General features: G+C 31.6%; 2 protein-coding genes across 2 annotated transcripts; both read right to left on the reverse strand.

Annotated features, from left to right (window-relative positions):
* Positions 1-184: 184 nt before the first annotated feature.
* On the reverse strand, positions 185-4,400 carry LOC145611592 (indole-3-pyruvate monooxygenase YUCCA2-like). Its single transcript, XM_081666931.1, has 4 exons — positions 3,714-4,400; positions 1,583-1,831; positions 760-882; positions 185-533 (listed from the first exon to the last, which is right to left on the reverse strand). The coding sequence occupies exons 1-4, from the start codon at positions 4,398-4,400 to the stop codon at positions 324-326; spliced, it is 1,269 nt and encodes a 422-aa protein (XP_081523057.1). The 3' UTR covers positions 185-323.
* Positions 4,401-15,325: 10,925 nt separating this feature from the next.
* Positions 15,326-17,469, reverse strand: LOC145612342 (heat stress transcription factor C-1-like). Its single transcript, XM_081667714.1, has 2 exons — positions 17,156-17,469; positions 15,326-16,149 (listed from the first exon to the last, which is right to left on the reverse strand). The coding sequence occupies exons 1-2, from the start codon at positions 17,369-17,371 to the stop codon at positions 15,394-15,396; spliced, it is 972 nt and encodes a 323-aa protein (XP_081523840.1). The 5' UTR covers positions 17,372-17,469; the 3' UTR covers positions 15,326-15,393.
* Positions 17,470-21,511: the final 4,042 nt, after the last annotated feature.

Genomic DNA, 21,511 nt, shown 5'->3' on the forward strand with positions numbered 1-21,511 from the left:
ATAGTGTAATTTATTTGCGGCTAAAAATTCAAAATTTCAATGGCAACATATACTATATTTATAGTTCATATATACGCAAATACCACAATTGTCTTAGAACATATAATCATATATGCACTAGTCTAAGTCAAAGATAAGAAGAAGAATATCAACTTTGATATTCAATCCTCCAAACTCTCTCTATTTTGTCCTACCTAGGGCATTTCTAGAACTATATACAAAAAACTATTTACATGGAATCATGATATGCTTCATTACCAAGAAACCACAAAATCGATGCCCTAGTACATTTACCTAACAATAATTTTGAGCTCGTTCCTTACTCAAAGATTGAACTTTGTTGAATCAATCAATTGTTTTGCTTTAGTTTTCCAATCTCGATCGATGTCTTCTGCTATCATTATCGCGTCATGAGATGCACCAAGCAAGCCCCGTTTGGTGAAACCTACCGCATATAACCCATTTTCGCCTTTCCATCCTTCCGGAAATGGTTTAACAGGATATCCATCCTCTTCGGAGAACATAGTGGTATCCTATAAGGGATAATAAGAGTTGTAAAAAAAAAAAAGGCATTAATATCATTATACGTGTGTCGATTATTTTTTCAAAAATAATAGTCATATATGTTTCTTACGGAGTAGTAATTTAAATTACTCCCTTTGTATATGAAAAATTGTAAGCATTAATTTGTACAAGTATTTGGAAAATCTTTGATCAATTGGAGCAAAATTAATATTTAAGGTTACATAAAATATTAACCTTTAACCAAGATGGTACGTTGCTTTTATAACCCGTAGCAAGAATTATAGCATCAAAATTTTCCATTCTTCCATCAACAAATTCTGCCCCTTGACGTGTTAATCTTTTAATTGCCGGAAAAACCTGTGCGTAAAAGATTTAATGAAGTTAATTAGAGCTAGCTTAATTGGTTCTTTCAAAAAAAAAAAGAAGAGCTAGCTTAATTGATTGGACCATTAATTAATGTTGATTAAAAATAGTGATCATCAAAATATATTAATGTCTATTCATTAGACTCATTACTCCATCCGTTCTACAATAAATCTAGCGGAGTATTATAATGAACGCCTTCTTCTATTAAATGTTCATCTTTTTTGTAATGCAAAATATTATGATTATCTCATAATAGCTTAGGCCTTTACTATCTATCACTTGCGTGCTATTGACTGTGAGCAAAATCTATTACATATGTGGAAACTATATATTTCATAAAAATGGTAAATGTAACCTAAAAAGGGAATATGGTCATATGGATAATCATTTGTCGGTCAATTCATCTAAAATAAGTTTGAGTGTTTGTAAGTTTTGATTAGAAAATAAATATAAGTTAAATTTAAGTCAATCGCTATCAAGAAATCTATTTAACACATATTGCATACAAAGTGCCAAAGTAGTCCACTCGTTATCTAGGAGAAAGGACTTTTGGGAAAATCCCTCTTAAAATAGCTGGTGAAATTCGACCTATGACTTTACACGTGGTACTCAAAAAGTTAGCCAACTGCTTTAATCTCCTATTTCATTAGTCTAATCTTATAAAATTAAATGATAAAAGTATAGAGCAAACCTTAACAGTTTCATCTTTGACTTTAGAAAGTGTCCCAATATCCAACACTGGAGTCTTTCCTGTGACGCTCTTATATTCAAGGGGGCCAATTGCCGGCCTATTTATGCCAAATTGGGCAGTATCACCAAGCATTAATCGAGAGATTAGTAGCAAAAATTGATCCACTAACTTCAGTGGAAACCACTTTAATAAGCACATTGCCAATCCAAAAGTTGAAGTTCCAAGCATTTGTTGTGGAAGTATATGTACCTAAATGGAAAAAAAATAAAAGAGAAAAAAGGCAATTAATAACAAAAAAGTAGACTTATGTGTACATAAAGAGTCACTTGCGGATCCAAGGAATTTAATTTGTCTATGCATAATATTAATACTAATGTATACAACGCATAAACAATGATTGTCCACAGATTGAAGTGGTGTTTTGTGAAGAAGTGCATCGCTTTCATCTCATGGCATATGAACCTATAAAATAGAATATTTGCACTTTTCCTCTTGATGATTAGTAAATTTAACCTGTATTCGAGATATATAATTTTTTATATTTTATTTTGGTAAATTTGTAAATGTGAGGAAAACAAGGATATTATATAACATCAAATGTACATAAATTTATTTGTAAGAGTTAAAAGCAATGTCTATCACATGATACACACTAACACACCATATAGGATAGTCATATACTCTTGAAATTATTTATTTATTTATTTATTTCATTTCAAATGTAACATGCATGTAGATTTATTTGGAGAAGGCCAAAATTGTCAGTAAAAAGTATAAGGCAGATTCGACTAATAAGATGTATAAGCATGCAAACAGCCTCCAAGAAAGTGAAGTTTACTGGGATAAAAGAAGACTGCAAAAGTTCTACCATTGAAATTATTATAATAATAATAACTAAATTAGCTATCTATAAAATAAAATAATGAAACTGTTAATTAGGCCTTCTTTTTAAAAGGACGAAATATGGTGTACATGGTCGTCATCCCATCCTAAAAAAGAAACAATTCGAAACAAAAAGGTTATGAATTATTGTTAATGCTGAGATTAGTAGATTAAGATGACCTTAATGGGAAATTTTTCCACTAACACATGGAAACTCGTCATTGAATCTTTCGGTAATTGGTATGTTTGGACTTAAAGTTATTCCTAACTAGGTAAAGTTTTTGTGCATATTCTTATCTAGAATCAACATGCTAGCACATTGAAAGTATATAAAACCATTTCCAATAAACAGTATATGAAAATAAATGTATTGGTCCCTGTTTCTTTTTCGTTATGTAAAAGTCCATCTTAAGCTCAGAAAGAATTAAAATAAAAATGAAGGTCCTATCAAATGATAAAGATATCCAATCAATTACACCGATGTGAAAGACATATTAGAAAGAAACAAAATGATGCTCGATACTAACACGTACTAATTAATCATCATTTCTAAAAATTTTAATATCGTCATTTCCTAACCAAACCAATTCGTGGCAGCTGAAATGCATACCATAGCATGAATTTGAAGTAATACTCCAAATTTATGTTACTTGGATCATTCATCTACCTTGCCATACTCATAATGCACGTCATACTTGTGTGACTTGATTAAAATCATTCCTTAACTTTATAGTATATTGTAAAAACATGAAAAAAAAAAAACCAACTAGAAAGAAGGAGATCGATATATTATCAATGCCAAACACCAAATTCGAATTTGATGAAATTTGAAAGTTCATTAGTTAACATACTTTGTATCTCACTCTGCTAATACTCCAGGAATCACATTTTATTACTCGCCCTACTTCATAAACATGAGGGAGTAGTAATTATCATTCTCGCTCATACAATTTTTAGGATCATTAAATAATCACTCCTTATATCATAAATAAATTTATTCTCTAACCTATTAAAAATATAAAGATAAAAAGAAAAAGAAAAAGAAAAAAAAAAAACCTCTAACCTAAATTAAACAATACTTTGATCTCTAACACCACCACATCAATCAATCAATCAATCATGTTAGTTAAACAATCAATATTGAATTCCGTGATGGTAGTTAAATCCTCATTGAAATTTGTGCAATGCATCAAAAAAAAAAAAGCAATAAATCATGAATGAAAAAAGAAAGATAGAAAGAAATGCTTACAGAATCCCTAACAACCAAGGAAGGATAAGCATTATAATTGCAAAGATCCAAGCAAACCTCCATACCCGAATTACCACACCCGACTACCATTACCTTCTTTTCACTATACTCTTCTCCACTTTTATACTCACTTGAATGTATTATCACCCCTTTATATTCCTCTCTTCCTACTATATCTGCCATATATGGTTCCGCATTTTCGCCCGTTGCCACTACCAACCATTGACACACATATTCCACCACTTCTTTTTTCGGCCCTGATACGAGTACCCGCCACAGCCCGTGGCGGGTATCGTACTGGGCTTTAACCACGGGTCGCCCGAACATGGGCCGGAGGTTGAAGTGTGTGGCGTAGGAGTCAAGGTAGGTTATAAATTGCTCTTTTGTGGGGTATGTAGGGAAGCTCTGTGGGAATGGGTAGTGTGGTAGCTGACAAAACTGCTTCGGGAGGTGGAGCCGAAGGCGGTCGTAGGTGTGGAGTTTCCAGAGCGAGCCCAGACACTGGGCCCGCTCTAGGATTAACGTAGGGATTCCCTTCTCCTTTAAACATGCCGCCACTGCCAGGCCCGATGGGCCCGCCCCGACTATCACCGGGCCGGGTACCCACACCCGCCTCGCCGATGGCGATTGCGGGTGAGGGTGAGGGTCTTGTGTTAGCTTGGCTGCCATTTCTTTTAATGGGTCCATATATATGATAATAATAATAATACTCAACAATATAGTAATAATACTAGTACTACTGATTAAGCTTCTCCCATGTTGAATTTGGAAAAGATTAGAAATACAAACAAATAATTAAGAATATACTTGATCTTTACTTAGTGTAAATTATAAAAAGGATAATTTTAGAAGAGAAATGAGATATTAGTAGAAGATTAGGAGGGTATATTATGATGATACTTATATTCTTATCCAAAAATGAGGATAATTATAAGATGAGGGTGTTAATTAAGCTCTTAATCCTATCCAAAATATTGTTGAAAAAAAGAGTTTGAAAGAAGAGAAAATATAGGAGCTTGGTAACCCGGCCTTAAAACCCAATTAAAATGTAATATACGAAGGTGTTTGACAAGTGAAATAGTTATCAAGGAGGAAGTTGAATGAAGTGTCAATTTATATGGTGGTGAAGGGGTCAAAAGAACTACTAGTATAAGTTTTCTAGTTTTGTGGGACATGAAACATGCTCCTTGAATACTTTAGTACTTCGTAACTAATTAGTTTAGTACCCGTATATACGTACCTGTTTTACGACATACTCATTTGATGTAATTTAAGAAAATTTTATTTGTATTTTGTATTGTGTAATTATCATTTGTGTTGGTTAACAATTTATATTACAAAGTATACAATAACAAGAAATATGTCAAAATAAACTGAGGATAGATCTTAATTCGTTTATCAAGTAGATTTCCAAATAAGATTATTTAGAATTATGCTAGAATAATTCCCATTTGTTATTTGATAAAGCTTAAATTGATTAAATAAATTAATCTATCATCTATAAGAATTCTTTAGCTATAAAGCTAACAAATGACAACTTAAGTTTAATATAGTATATAAAGATTTTTATTCATGTTGCTTGTTTACTGTATTTTTTTTTTTCCTTATTATGTAATTGATTTCAATATAATCCATGCAACTGAATTTTCAAACAAAGTTAATATGTATACAATCCATTACTTGCACCAAAAAAAAAAAAAAAAAAATCCATTACAAGTCAAATTTTATTGTTGTTTTTACAAGCACAAATTATAAAATATCTTTAAAACACCCTATAGATTTATAGGAAGACTATTCAATGGCTACATAAAAAATGTAGCCATTGTAACTAATTTTAATCTTAACCGTTTAAATATTAATAATTAATCTTATCCGTTCAATACTTGACTTCTAAATTATAAATATTTTAAAAACTACTTTATCTTGAAAAAAAAAAAAAAAAAAAAAAAAAAACTGAAAAAAAAAAAACTACCTACCCGTTTCCACCATTGATGAACTTCTAAGTATTCAACCATCATCCTAATCTCCATAGAATAACAATATGAGAAACAATTAACATGGATTGGATTAAAGTATAACAAACAATCAATGGAAAACTGCCAACTAATCTTAAAAAAAGGAATATAATTTTATTCAGTGGATAGTTTAATACGAAGTTCATGGATATATAATTGGATAGGATCAAATTTCCTCTTGCACTAATGGATGGATTTCATTTTAAGTGATTCTATCTCCTCTCAACACCCTGCTCTTCTATAAATAATTGTCCTCATAAATCTCATGAATTTGGTATTTTTTGATTGAGTCATGAATTAGGCAGCAAGTTTCCACGATAAATGCAAAATCGTCGGAATCTTTTGCATAGGAAAGCTATTCAATTGCAATATCTTTCCTTTGGTTGATTCATGGATAATTAGATAGGATCAAATTTAATTTTTCATAGGAAAGCTATTCATACTTTGCAGATTATCATCAATGGAAGATTAGAAACTGCCATTGTATTTTAGTTTTTAGAGGAATAAAGAAAAATAGAAAAAAAATTGGGTATTTTTCTTGGTCAACTTATATCAATGGCCCTTCTTCACATAATATTAATCAACGGTTTAGATTTCGTTTATATAATGACTACAATTTTATTGTAGCCATTGCAAAACTGTCCTAGATTTATATTATATGGTCATATAAGAATATAAGAATTTATCACATTGTCCATTTACTTTTCACACTTCTTCATATATAAATGAATGCTTTCATGGTTACATATCTCTAATTCTCTGGTATAGTAGTATGTACTATGTAGTTTATGTACATGGTTGCGTAAGTTGAAATCATAAGATACAGTATGGCATATGATTTAGTTATAGGTTTACTTTCATGCATTGTTAGTTTGTTACATTACTTGCGTACATTCACTCACTATTTAATACATTGCGTTATTCACTCGAGACTACATTATTACTCTCGCTTTCATACAATATATTTGAGAAATTTATGTACCAATATAATAACAAAATTACTTATAAGTGTTTTTTTATCTTTTTTTATATTTTCTTTATTGTTTTTGTAATTTATGCACGGAAATTTTCACCAATTGAGTTGCGAAAGGTGGTAGTATAACTAGTGGGAAGCTATATATAGTTCTCAACCCATTCCAAATTCCATGGAAGTAGGAGAAAATCTTGGTAAATTTGTCACTTGGTGTCTGCCATACATGTTGTATAATCCTTAGATACTAAGACATGCATGGTTGCATTTTATGTTGTCACTTTTTTAGACTTAGGAAATAGGATTTGACTCCTTGTTGAGTTGTTGACACATTCGATAATTGAGAATATTCGTCTTAATTTAGAAAGTTGACTCATATAGTGTATGCTTTATTATTATTTTTTCATTATACTACCCTATATAGCTAGCTAGGTTGTAAACTTATAACACTATAAAGTGTTTTGAATCCAATTACAGCATTGGAGAAAAAGTAGACCATAGCAAATATAGCAACATGAGCAAGAGTTACATTACACATGCAACATCTACTTGTTTATTAACGATAAGTCATGTCTATAACAATTAACTGTGTAATATGATATATCAATTGGTTGTTAGTGTAGTGGTGCTTGGGACTACACTTCGTAGGGAGAACCCGTGTTCGATCCCACGCAACAACAATTGAGAGGGGATCATAACCTAATAGATCTCTGAATCCAGATTAGCCCAAAGGGTGAATCGGGTGGAACACACACACACACAAAAAAAAAATGTATAATATGATATAAATATTGAATAACCAAAGATAACTTATTATTAAAACACAACAGTTAAAGAAAACTATCATATAAAATGTACATTACTGTTTAAATGTGCAATTGTAGTCTCAAAACTTTTTACCACCAGGCCCCGAAATCTCAAAATTTCATTCCTCCAAAAGCGTGGATTATAACCTTCAATTTTGTAATTTTTTGACCTTCTTTCGCACAGAACTAAAAATTGTCAAGATATTTATCATGGTCCCTAATACCACCCAGGAGTACAATTGGGTCAGTGGAACCATCCAATATGCCCTTAAACGGTCATTTTATCCGTTCACAACTTGCAGTGATTTTGTAAACTCAAGCCTACCGCGGACGTTTAGGACAACATCTAATGATCATATACAGTTTCAAACGGAATTATATGACCCCGAGATGTATCCCTTAGGGTTTCAAGACTTTTCGCCACCGGGCCCCATAACCTCAAAATTTCCTCAAAAAGCGTGGACTATAACCTTCAATTTTGTAATTTTTGACCTTTTCTCGCCCGTAAATAAAAATTGCCGAAATGAAAACCATGGTCCCTAATACCCTCTAAGAGTCCAATTGGATCGGTGGAACCATCAAATATGCCCTTAAACAGCCATTTTACCCGTTCACAACTTGAAATGATTTCGTAAACTCAAGCCTACCATGGACGTTCATGAAAACATATAATGATCATATATGGTTTCAAACGGAATTATATGACCCCGAAATGTATCCCTTAGGGTCTCAAGGCTTTTCGCCACCGGGCCCAAAACCACAAAAATTCCTCAAAAAGCGTCGATTATAACCTTCAATTTTGTAATTTTTTGACCTTTTTCACTCGTAAATAAAAATTGCCAAGATGATAACCATGGTCCCTAGTACCATCCAAGAGTCCAATTGGGTCGGTGGAACCATCCAATATGCCCTTAAACAGTCATTTTACATGTTCACAAATTGAAGTGATTTTGTAAATTCAAGCCTACCACGGACGTTTATGACAACATATAATGATCATATGTGGTTTCAAACGGAATTATATGGCCTCGAGATATATCACTTAGGATCTCAACGCTTTTCGCCACCGGGCCCTAAAACCTTAAAATTCTTCAAAAAGCGTGGATTATAGCCTTCAATTTTGTAATTTTTTAACCTTTTTTCGCCCGTAAATAAAAATTGCCGAGATGAAAATCATGGTCCCTAATACCCTCCAAGAGTCCAATTGGATCGGTGGAACCATCAAATATGCCCTTAAACAGTCATTTTACCCATTCACAACTTGAAATGATTTCGTAAACTCAAGCCTACCACGGACGTTTATGACAACATATAATGATCATATATGGTTTCAAACGGAATTATACGACCCCAAAATGTATCCCTCAGGGTCTCAAGGCTTTTCGCCACTGGGCCCGAAACCTAAAAAATTCCTCAAAAAGCGTGGATTATAACCTTCAATTTTATAATTTTTTGACCTTTTTTCGCTCGTAAATAAAAATTGTTGAGCTGATAACCATGGTCCCTAGTACCCTCCAAGAGTCCAATTGGGTCGGTGGAACCATCCAATATGCCCTTAAACAGTCATTTTACTAGTTCACAACTTGAAGTGATTTTGTAAATTCAAGCCTACCACGGACGTTTATGATAACATATAATGATCATATGTGGTTTCAAAAGAAATTATATGACCTCGAGATGTATCCCTTAGAGTCTCAACACTTTTCGCCACCGAGCCCGAAACCTTAAAATTCCTCAAAAAGCGTGGATTATAACCTTCAATTTTGTAATTTTTTGACCTTTTTTCGTCCGTAAATAAAAATTGCCTAGATGAAAACCATGGTCCCGAATACCCTCCAAGAGTCCAATTGGATCGGTGAAACCGTCAAATATGCCCTTAAACAGTCATTTTACCCGTTCACAACTTGAAATGATTTCGTAAACTCAAGCCTACCACGGACGTTTATGACAACATATAATGATCATATATGGTTTCAAACGGAATTATATGACCCCGAAATGTATCCCTTAGGGTCTCAAGGCTTTTCGCCACGGGCCCGAAACCTCAAAAATTACTCAAAAAGCGTGGATTATAACCTTCAATTTTGTAATTTTTTGACCTTTTTTCGCTCGTAAATAAAAATTGCCGAGATGATAACCATGGTCCCTAATACCCTCCAAGAGTACAATTGGGTCGGTGGAACCATCCAAGATGCCCTTAAACGACCATTTTACCTGTTCACAATTTATAGTGATTTCGTTAACTCAAGCCTACCACGTACGAACGTTTATACAACATATAATGATCATATATGGTTTCAAACGGCATTATATAACCCCGAGATGTATCCCTTAAGGTTTTAAGAATTTTCGCCACCGGGCCCCGAAACCTCAAAATTTCCTAAAAAATGTGGATTATAGCCTTCAATTTTGTAATTCTTTGACCTTTTTAGCCTGAAAATAAAAATTGTGTAGATGTTTACCATGATCCCTTATATCCTCCGGGAGTCAAATTGGTCGGTGGAACCATCCAATATGTCCTTAAACGGTCATTTTACCTATTCACAACTTGCAATGATTTTGTAAACTCAAGCCTACCACTTACGTTTATGACAACATATAATGATTATATTTGGTTTAAAACGGCATTATATAACCCCGAGATGTATCCCTTAGGGTTTCAAGGTTTTTTTGCCACCGGGCCCCGAAACGTCAAATTTTCTTCAAAAAGCGTGGATTGTAGCCTTCAATTTTGTAATTTTTTGACCTTTTTTGCCTGGAAATAAAAATTGTCGAGATGTTTACTGTGGTCCCTAATACCCTCCGGGTGTTCAATTGGGTTGGTGGAACCATCCAATATCCCATTAAACGATCATTTACCCGTTCAGAACTTGCATTGATTTCGTAAACTCAAGTTTACCACATACGTTTATGACAGCATATGATGATAATAAATGATTTCAAACGGCATTATATGACCCAGAGATATATCCCCTAGGGGCTCAACACTTTTTTCCACCGGGCCCCGAAACCTCAAATTTCCTCAAAAAGTGTGGATTATATTGGCTCTATACTATGTATTTAAAGTCGTTACCAAACACTTTTAGGTGCCACGTGACACTCTTCTCATTTAAATCAAGTTTTTCATTCCATATGTTCAAAAATATGAATCATACAAGATTTGAACCTATAACTAGATAAGCTTACACTCTAACATGTTAACCACTAAGCTATTAGCTTATTACTTGTCATTCTATCAAAATTAAGTATTAATAAGGCTTTCTATCATGATATAATACAATAACTCAGGGCATCGTCCGAGCCTCAAAACTAATTATACTCTCAATAGCAGTTTTACCCAAATTACTTATAATATTACGATTTTGCCCCCCTAATAAATTGGTTAACAATTAGGTAAAATGGAGCATCCTCGTTTTAGAAGATTTTTTCACTTTTTTAGCTAAACGCTCTTTTCAAAATAAACATTCAATTTAAGGCTCGAATGTAAAATTTAAACGCCGACTTTATCAGACTAAAGACAGCCCACTATACAAATTATGCGAAGATTCTACGAATCTAACAGTTCTAGTAAGTTTAAGCTTTCACCTTTCTAAGATGGTACTTGTTGAAAGGAACATTTCATGTATATAAGCTTCTTTCTATACTTTCAACCAATGTTTTTTACTCCAGGAATCAATCTAAATTCACTTGGCAAGGTATCTCTTACTTACCATATTAAGGTCAAAGATTCTATAGAACAAAGATTCCACGAAAATAAATAATTTTTACAAGTAAAGTTTGAGGGCAAGGTGAAATACTTTCAAAACCTCATCATTTTTATTAAGCATCTATGTGCCTAAAATGAAGCATTATAGAAACTCATGCAATAAATTTAGGTTTTTAGATTCAACTTATTTTAGAGTTAATTAATACTCTATTTCACTAATATTTCACATCAGTATATCACATATCCACTAGTGAATCTACACCCCTTCCACAGTTCATACAACAACAATTAAGAATATTGACACATTGTTTTGTTCACGATTTGGACTCGTAACCTCAAATTTGTACTCTAAATAATAAACACACGTTGATACGTACTTGTAAATGTTGAAAGCAAAATTACTTTTTAAATGTTGTGTACTCTAATAGCTAGATGTTGGTGGGTTTTTACTTGTAAAATGTCTCATTTTGTATAAATTTTTCCATCTGTTTGCATCCCTTTAAAAGTTAGCATCATACATGCAGTTTTGTTATGACCTTGGCTCTTGGATATTAATTAAGATAAATTTCTTTAATTTAATTAAGATTATTTCCAAATGCTTTTTTTCCCTTGTAATTCTAATATTCATTAGTCTTAAGATTACTAAAGTGTAGGTTTCTTTAGTTTCCATTGATATTAAAGAAACAAAAAAAAAGGGGGGTTAGGCTAGTATCTTGATTTATTGGACTATTTAGCTGCTTTTTGAGATGTAAAAAGTCCATGATAGAAGGCCCAAATATAGTGAACTGTACTAATTTTACAGTAGTTACAGTACTAAATGGGCTGTAATCAAGGTTTAGCTTTGGGTTAATGGACTTCCTCTAAAATCTAATTGGGTTTATGGGCCTGGAATTGGATCTGAGTAGAATTACACACAACTATTAACGTGCAGTTGTTGTTACTAAGGGCCCGTTCAGTACTATGGTATAGTTTGTTTGTTTTTTATTTATTTATTTTTTTTAACAAGGGTCCTATTGTAGTTTTTTGTTTTTGAAAGTTATACTTGTATAAAAATATGTCATTTAAACAATCATCATTTTATCTAACTTATTAAAATCAAAATTATTCAGAAAATTGACAACAAAAAGAGTAAAAATTACTTTTTCTAATTTTCTTTTTTTTGGTTTTTGTTAAAAAAAAATGAAAACTAAAAAAATTAACGAAAAGGCCTTTAAATATTGATAGCACTCCCCTCCACCTCACACGCTACCAATTAATCCAAGTAATCTCATTTTAATCATAAAGTGTTAGAATGCTCCATTAGGTTCCTTGCGCAAATTTCTCGTGTAGATTATAGATTTTCAGCTGTAACATCTAAAGTAGATTTGAGTTGAAAAATTAAATATTCAGTCTAAAAGATTTCTAAACTATATAGTTGAAGTAGAAGACAAACATGCATGGTAACCCTCGCATGCTTGCAACGAGTTTTCGTGGGTGCGTCAGTGCGCGGCCTACCATTTATAGTCATAGTTGAAAGATGCATATTTGGAAAGATTGATTAGTCTTTTGTTAATTTGCATCATGAAATTGACGTTAAATATTAAACTCGAGTTATAGATTTGTCATTTATAGCATAAAAATGCTACAAAAATATAACTTATGCTCTTGTAATTAATAAGCTTGTCTTATACTTTCTCTATTTCTTTTTGTTTCTATTAGTCTACAACGAATACTATATTTTTAAATAATGTTCCTACTTCCTAAATAAATATATGTGTCATGTGAAATCTCACTTAAACAATATTTTACCAAATTCAAATTAACTACATTAAACTTTGAGGATATAGATCTTAGTTAATGGAACTTATTTTATATGATTAATTATTACTTTAATTTGTTTGACAGTATGACTGGTTTAATATATTTGACATGTCACAGAATTTTCCATTAAAATATGTAATTTTGTATAAGTAATAGATATTTTTTTAAAAAAAAGAATTGATATAGCCCCCCCCCCCCTAAAAAAAATCTATAGAATGAAATTTACATTGTGACTAATGTAACAATATACTACGTATTATCAATAAACAACATGTGTTTAAAAAAAGAAGTCAAACCTAGTATATGAATCGTGTAAAAGTCAAATTGTTTTTATTTAAACAAATAGAGAGATTGGAGTGCTATGTTTTATTGCTCTAGCTTCTAATTTTGCGCTCTTATTTTAATTTATTGAATATTGTTTCATCTACACTTGTAACTTAACTATCAAACTATACAATTTTTTATCAACTTAAGATATAGAACTAGTCCGTACTAAGTTTCTTGAAATGTAAAGTAAATGAAAAAAATAAGGTTTGTAAACATATTTGGTATTTCATATGTTGATAGCTTTTTTAAGACAAATACTAGAAATGAAATAGCTTAAGTATTAAGAATTCATGTTTAGCAAACCACGTCAATCGAGTGTATCCTAAAATTCCTCATGAAGAGACACACATGAGTTGTCTATTATTTAATATGGCTTAATTTTCTACATTTGACACTAATCCTCAATTAACATCCAAAACATCCTTATTATTAAGCTAATAAAAATGCTTAGGTCGGCAATATTTCAAAGCTTTGTCGTATTTGAGGAAGTTAATTAGCAAGTAACCAATTACAAACTCTTAGAATCTTTTTACAATATGCTATATGATCAGTGGTGGACTGGTGGCTAATTGTCATTGGTTGTAATATATTGTTATTTTATTTATTATAATAATATTATTCATTTAAAAATATTTTGTCATTTTCCTAAAATTGACACTCTTGTTGTCTTGTATGGTGGGGGCCTAGAGGCACATATACTTTACAAAGAAATCTATTCGCATTTACAAGTTCGATAATTACATGTTTACAACTTTACATCCATAAATTTATCCATAATTCTAATATCTTGATTGATTATAACAAAAATATACGAAGTATACTATATCTAGTGTACTAAGTGTATCTAAAATTCTAAGTAGGTAATATTAATTTTTTGTATCAATTTTACAAAGTTGATATTCAAAATATATATATTATGACGATTTTAATCAATACTCACATAACTAGGATTAATGAAAGTGGTGGGATGGGATAGCTCAAAGTGGTTAGAGCTCAAAGTGTGTTTTAGCTAAAAGGCTAAAACACACTATTATCAAACTGGGCCTTAGTAGTAGAGATGACAACATAAAATAATTACTCGTATTTTCAAGTACATATGTAAACTGTTTAGATACACCTTTCAACAATAGATTTTCATAGACAATATACATTACATAAATCTGGTATGTAAACATGTCAAGCAAAACTATTATGGGTTGAGTACTTGAGTTGCATACTTTTTTTTTTTTTTTTTTTTTTGGAGGGGGGGGTGTTGGAGAGAGAAAAGGTTTGAGAATTATTATACAAAGACGTCAACCAATCAACATGCTCTTAAATTTTTCTCCCCTCAAATTTAGAAGTATTTTCGCTCTCAATCGGGTAGGTCAAGCTTTTGAGTTAGGCCTTGTATTATACTCCATTCAATTCATAATAGATTATACTATTCAATACATCAGAATTCACATGTTAATGAACTGGCTCAATTATTGGGCTTCAAATACACATTTTTGAATTAATATTTCATTAGCTTTAATTTGCTTGAAATCAAGGTATTTGTTTAAGAGTGATTTAAAGATTAAAACTAATATAATAACAATGTTGACTTAGAAATCAAATAAAACTTGTTTCTTTGTAAGAAAGAGGCTTCAAGAGTAATTACACTTTAAACAAAAGATTTCATATATAATTGATGACTAGAATAAATCGAGGACATCCATTGGTTTAAAGGTCCTATCTCAAACCAAATCATCCTTGTCTTCACACAAAGTCACAACTCACAAACCACATTCAATCTCACCAATCAAATATAAGAACACATAAAATCAGTGTCAATCACTATACACACTAATTCATCTATATACATTATCAACTTATACATAATGAATTAATGACCCTACTTTATCAAATAGATGTTAAACTTGACTAATAACAATCTTACACGTGTATTGTACATAGTACATAAGTTCACACTAATAATTTCTATTGTTTACAAAGAGAAGGTAAGGAAGAGAACAAAATTATAAAAGGGTCATATGAGAAACCAAATTTAGTACATTAGAAGGAATTCGCAAAAATCCTAAAAGCTCCCATCTAAAAGTGAAAATGGATATGATGGATTTTCCTCCTTCAAGGGCATATAATTAGGACTATGGCCTAAATATATACTATTGTCCATACCTCTTTGAAAATGGTCATAATTTGGAACCAAATCCAAAGGCAATGGTTCAGAATTAACGCTAATATAATTATATTGTCCTTTACTATTTTGTAACCTATTTGAATACATAGGACTATTACATGTATTGGGTGACGAGGGAGAGTGAGGGAACTTATCCACCTCGAAATTAATATGAGATGACGAAATTGCCCCTGCATTCGTACCCTCGTCCTCCTCACTATACGAGTGGGCCATGCCGGAGGATGATGTAGAGGATGACATCATCAAGAGCCGCCTCCGTTTTTCGGGGCTGGCAGCACCGTCGTCGCCACCACCACTACATAGATGCTTAGCTCGATCTCGCTCCATCATGACACGTGGCAAGATCTCGGGATCCTCAACAACTTTGCATAGGAAGGCCATCATTTGTTGAGGGCGTCTCTCGGTGGCTTCTAACCGTCGATTCATACCCTTAAGCTCATCATCTAACGTCTTTTGCTCCTCTCTAAGGCGTTCGATTTCGACTAATAACTCGTGATCGTCAGCATCTTGAAGGTGGGGATGGGGCCGGTTGGTATGCTTCTTGCGTGCTATATTCCTTAGCAGCTGCTTTTGCCCTCGCAAGAACCACTCGTTCGCAAATTCCCACCTGTCTGGGTCTACCTTTCTAAATCCCTGAAACACACATCACAATTACTAATCAATAATCTTTTATAACGACGTCTCATTTTCCTTGCCCCATAAAACAACAGTACTTGTATTATCAATTTTTCATGGTTCATTTACATAGTTGTATAGTACTATACAACCATTTGTGGGATCATTAATTCGTCATCTCTCACCAACTGTTCTTGCTAAAGTAAATATTACTACACCAAAAGTGAAAATGATTTTAAAATAATGAAATCGTTAATATCATCGATACAAATCATACAATGACAAATTATAGATAAATATCTTATTTGTCTAGTGTAAATTCAAAATAAAAACATAACTCATATTAATATATTTGAACTCTATAATTTTTAATACGAAGGTATGTTGTATTTATGTACCCTGAATTAATTTTTAATATCGATAATATAAACAACATAGATATATAAATGTATAGGGACCATTTCCAAATTGGTAATGGTCCCATTTGACCTCATGCTTCGACATGGATTAAACCTTAGTGCCCATCCCCCCTTTTCACATGAATTTCATTAAAAATAAATTCGTATACTCAAAGAAGAAAAGTCATTTGTACGCCAAAGCAATTAAGCTCGAACCTTAACCTTAGTTTTCTATATTCAAGCATAAGATAAAATATTCATACATACGAGTATTAATATATGCTCTCTCTGTCTAAAATATATACACCTAATCAATTATAGACTCAAAGTACTTTCATATAAACTACTGATGTAAAAATTAATTTCGGACTGATGAAGTAAACCCTACTCACTAATTAGAGTGTATGGTTTGTGAAAATATAATACGTGGAGTGCACGCTTTATTAACCAAAACAAATGGAGTATATATTCCTATCTACCTTGTGAAAGTTAACATTAAGTTGTTAGGTAACCCTTTTAAACAAAAAAAACTTGAAAAAACTACATGAAAATTTGTTGAATTAGAATTGAATCAATATTTTACACTCTAATTCCAAAAACTAAACAAAAAAGATTGGAAAACTTACATAGGTATTAAGTTGTCGAACAAAACTAGAGAAATTGTTATGCTTGAAAAATGAAGGAAGAATTCGCTGCGAAAATTCTAAAGGTTCAACAACAATGAAACTGTTATTAGCTCTTCCCCAACTAATTAGATGATCGGTTGATGGATCGCTAACCATCTGATACGTTTTCATCACGAAAGGCGCTATCATATTCCCATTTTGCTCCATCTTTACCATGTACCCTTTCACATACGATCACTCCTCTGTTTTTTTTTTCTTGGGAGTTTTTTTTTTTTTTTTTTTTTTTTGGAGGAGGAAATAAGTAAGGGGGTATGGAAATAAAGGAGACAAATGTGAGGTGCTTAGCTTAGAGGTAGTGGTGGGTATCTATCTGTTATATATAGAATAAAGAGGACAACAATATAAATTACATCATATTGATTTGTTTTTTTTTTTTTTATTTAATTATATTTATATTAATGATAAGTACTCTATTTGTTCTTTTATTATTGCAACAGTTGAGTTATTAACACTTGTTCTCTTTATCTGATATAAGGTGTTATTGTTTGTTATAAATATTGGCCGAAGTGTGTTTGATGGTATGATTTGAATAAAATGAAAATAATTGTTTGACTAGAATATTTTTTATCTAACCTGATTTGATCTAATCTGGTCTAATTATAACAAAAACAATTAGTCATCTGAATAGAACAATGCAAACTCTACCAAGTCTTTACAGTTCACAAAGTACTCTAATTTTCTTGAGTCTTGACTCTATATTAATTATCGGAGTATATGTAAAATTTTATATATTCCAATAATTAAATCCAATAATATAATGTACTACTTTATATAAATTTTTTTGGTGTTCCACCCGATTCACTCTTCGGGCTAATCCGAATTCGAGAATCAGTTATGAGTGGTTAGATTTTAGTTCACTTCTAATTGTTGTGTGGGATCGAATACACAGTTGTCCTATAATTTTAATTAGTTAATTGATTATATAAAGCAAAAAGGGAGTAAACCGATGTGTAAACAGTAACACATAATATCGTGGCAGTCGTAAATGCCATTTAAATGATATTTTTAAAATAACAAGAAAAGGTTAACCTGTGCTTTTTCTCCCTTTTTTGTTACACGTATTTGGTCCACAGTGCAGTGTGCTTAGATATTTTGGGTTACAACACACGCTCCCCTCTTTGTCGCGTGCTAAGTGATTACAAACTCAACTGTACTCCTTCTCCTTCTTTCCTTTGATACTTGTTGTATGAAAAATAAAATAAATTGATCCCCCAATTGTGCTCAAGAGCCAAAAGACTCAAGGGTATGGATGCCCCGGATTTGGGTATGTCACTAGACTCACTACTATTATATGTCGAGGTTGTGTGGATCGAGGCCATATTATTTTGTGCCTCTCCGTGCGAACTAAATAACCGAGGTTGAAGTGATGTGGTAGAGTAGTGACATTATTTTTCTCCTTAAATTCATATACTGTAGTGTAAAGATTAAATTTCATGAGTTTTGTTTAAGAGATTTCCCTTATCTCCTATTCATACAAAAAGGTGTAAACTATATATGATTCAATGTTGGAGGCACTTATTGTGTACACGCTGAACATATATTAAGAATAATTCAAATGAACATAATATCATCTAGGTTAGTATTCATGTTATGAGCCCTAACCCTGTAAGCCCACACCTGTGTAGAATAGATTGTTCAACACCTGGGCTTTTAGTCTTGATGCACGGTAACACTGTGCATATGCCTCCACCTTCATTTATATATTCATGCAATTAACAAGAACATGATTTAACAAACAGCAAAAAGAAATTAAATCAAATAAGAAGCATATGTTGAGAAACAAAAACAAATGCACACTACATAATCTGATTAAATATATATTTACATGCACTTTCTGATCCGAACTTCAAAGGAGATATTGATTCTAGAAAAAAAAAAAAAAAAATCTCTATGAGCAACTCATTCATCATGTTGTGTGTATGTACATTAACTAAAATATACGAAGTAGTTTGTATCTTAGTAAATTAAGTCGTACGGAGTAGAAATTTAGTAGTCAGTCTTTGCAATAAAAAAAAATAATAATATGGATAAGTTTATGATTTACATGTAGACTACTTCCATCATATAAAAGGAAAAAAAAAATTACATGTCGCGTCGTAGGCTAGTTTCTCAAGTATTGACTTTTCAAGATTTCTTATCCATCATTATGTCAAAGAATTAATACATTTGATATTTTAGGGTGATGATTTTTCAAATCAATATTTATTGTTGTCAATACAAATGTTGATAAGCAATAATTTTCTAAGTATGATTGACAAAATAAATGCATAAGTTTTGTCGTTTTAATTAACACATGTGTCAATACACAAGTTCGACGTCTAATTTTTCTAATTACTTCGTATCTATAATGGTAAAATTTATGAAAAATTGCTATTGTTAAGTATACATCAACTCATCAAGATGTATCTGATAACATCTTTATACTCGTTTTTGCTCACATAATGCTAAAAAAAATTATAGTCAAACTATCAAAGCGATTTAAATAGTGCAAAAATATACATAAAGATGAATGCAAAAAAAATTAATTCAAAAATATGGGATGCTTCTTACTCTTCCATTTCTTAGTTTTTGTTTCATTTTGATTTGTTCATAGCTTTCAACTCATATGTTTTTTATATTCATAGCTTGTATAATTGATTATAAATTATGAATAGATAATATATTGAGTTATAAACCATCAAAACAAATTTAATTTATATAATCAAATCTTTTCGCTATTCCAAAAATTTTAAAAAAAAATAGATAAAAAAAAAAAAAAAAAAAAAAAAAAACCACGTTCTTAAAAAGTTATGGCTATACAAAGCAAGGGGCTATAAATTATACTTCCTCCGTTTTCTTTTACTTGCAACACTTCCCTAAAAAGGAAATGTCACAATACTTGCAACACACTATAAAAGGAAAGATACTTTAGAGAAAAACTATATTATACCCCTTATTTAAAGCACATGGCCCACTAAATTACACTCCTAACAAACACTCATCCTATTTTAAAGTTTATTATATCATGTAAACCCCACCTTTCTTAATTACCGCGCTAAAGGGTGTGTTGCATCTAAAAGAAAACGGAGGAAGTAAACAACAAGCAAGTAAGGCCCACGCACTTATGCGATTGAGACTTGGGGTGGCCTTAAAGGGACCTTAAATTTGTAATTATTTTTAAGGGTATTTTGTGTGTAAATGCTTCATAACAAATGAAAAATAATGATATAGGGTGCCAAAAATAATGGAGAGAAACAGTGACCCAGATTTGGTTGCTGGAAATCCAAATCTTATTTTGGCTTTCTTGCTCCTAATTGGCACAAATAAAATAATCGCCATAGACTTACAAGTGTCAATTCTTAATTTTGCCACGTATCAACCTTGGCTTATTCTATTGGTTTTGCTGCGGTGTCTATGGCCCATGAAATTAAGCATTAGTTAAATATTTAGCTTCCAATTCAATCCACTTTTTTTATACTTGTGAATTTGTTTTCAAATATTTATTTATTTTGTTATTTTTGTTACTCTATTCTTTTTCTCCTTTTCAATATTCTAATAGCAATAGAGTATAAAGAATTTGGGAGAAATGGGTTGAGTACAATTTTTTAGCTGACCTCTCACTTTAAGATGATCATCAAAATAATGAGCTTAAAAATATTAATTTAGCTAATTATACATATATTTCCCAGACTATAATGAAAATTCTTGGATGTATATATAACTTGCACAAATTGTTGTTGACCTGAATAAGTGTTTCATTTAGATTCACCTAACTTCAGTTTTCTTGTAATAATTATGGAATACAAAATGTTGTTTATTGTTTATTGTTACGTATGCATGAATTCATAGGGAGTAAGGCGAGGATCCTAATTGTGATAGATTTATAAACCTAACACATTACCACATAAACACATTTTAATACAAAAAATTTTGGTACAAAATAGTTGATTTTCATACAAAAATGTGCTTGTTTGGTACCGCTTAATTAACTGTCTATCACAATTAGGTATTAAGACTTCTATCCATATGTCAACTTTGTGGACATCTAAATACTTTCCTAAGTCCCAAGTTACATGATTCATAATGTGAGACATAACTCAAAGTAAAAAAAAAAAAAATTGTCATAAAGAATTAACACCCATTATAAAAATCTGCCTTATTTTAAAAGCATACTTTTAATTACGGAGTACAGGTTTACAACAAACAAAACTATCACATGACGAACTTGGCCTGCTATTTGGAGTCATAATTCATAAAGATGCGTGCCCTTTTTTTACTACAAATATATAAAAAGATATATAAATAATATTATACTAC

Source organism: Chenopodium album, chromosome 24 (assembly GCF_948465745.1).
Source record: "Chenopodium album chromosome 24, dcCheAlbu1.1, whole genome shotgun sequence".
Lineage (NCBI taxonomy): Eukaryota > Viridiplantae > Streptophyta > Magnoliopsida > Caryophyllales > Amaranthaceae > Chenopodium > Chenopodium album.

Excerpts from the sequence above, each read along its gene's own strand:
- LOC145612342 (XM_081667714.1), bottom strand. The coding sequence starts at position 17,371 with ATGGTAAAGATGGAGCAAAATGGGAATATGATAGCGCCTTTCGTGATG. Across the intron at positions 16,150-17,155 it reads TTCGACAACTTAATACCTAT|GGATTTAGAAAGGTAGACCC; the intron begins GTAAGTTTTCCA and ends TGTGTGTTTCAG.
- LOC145611592 (XM_081666931.1), bottom strand. The coding sequence starts at position 4,400 with ATGGACCCATTAAAAGAAATGGCAGCCAAGCTAACACAAGACCCTCAC. Across the intron at positions 1,832-3,713 it reads CCTTGGTTGTTAGGGATTCT|GTACATATACTTCCACAACA; the intron begins GTAAGCATTTCT and ends TTTTCCATTTAG. Across the intron at positions 883-1,582 it reads TCAAAGATGAAACTGTTAAG|GTTTTTCCGGCAATTAAAAG; the intron begins GTTTGCTCTATA and ends TTTTACGCACAG.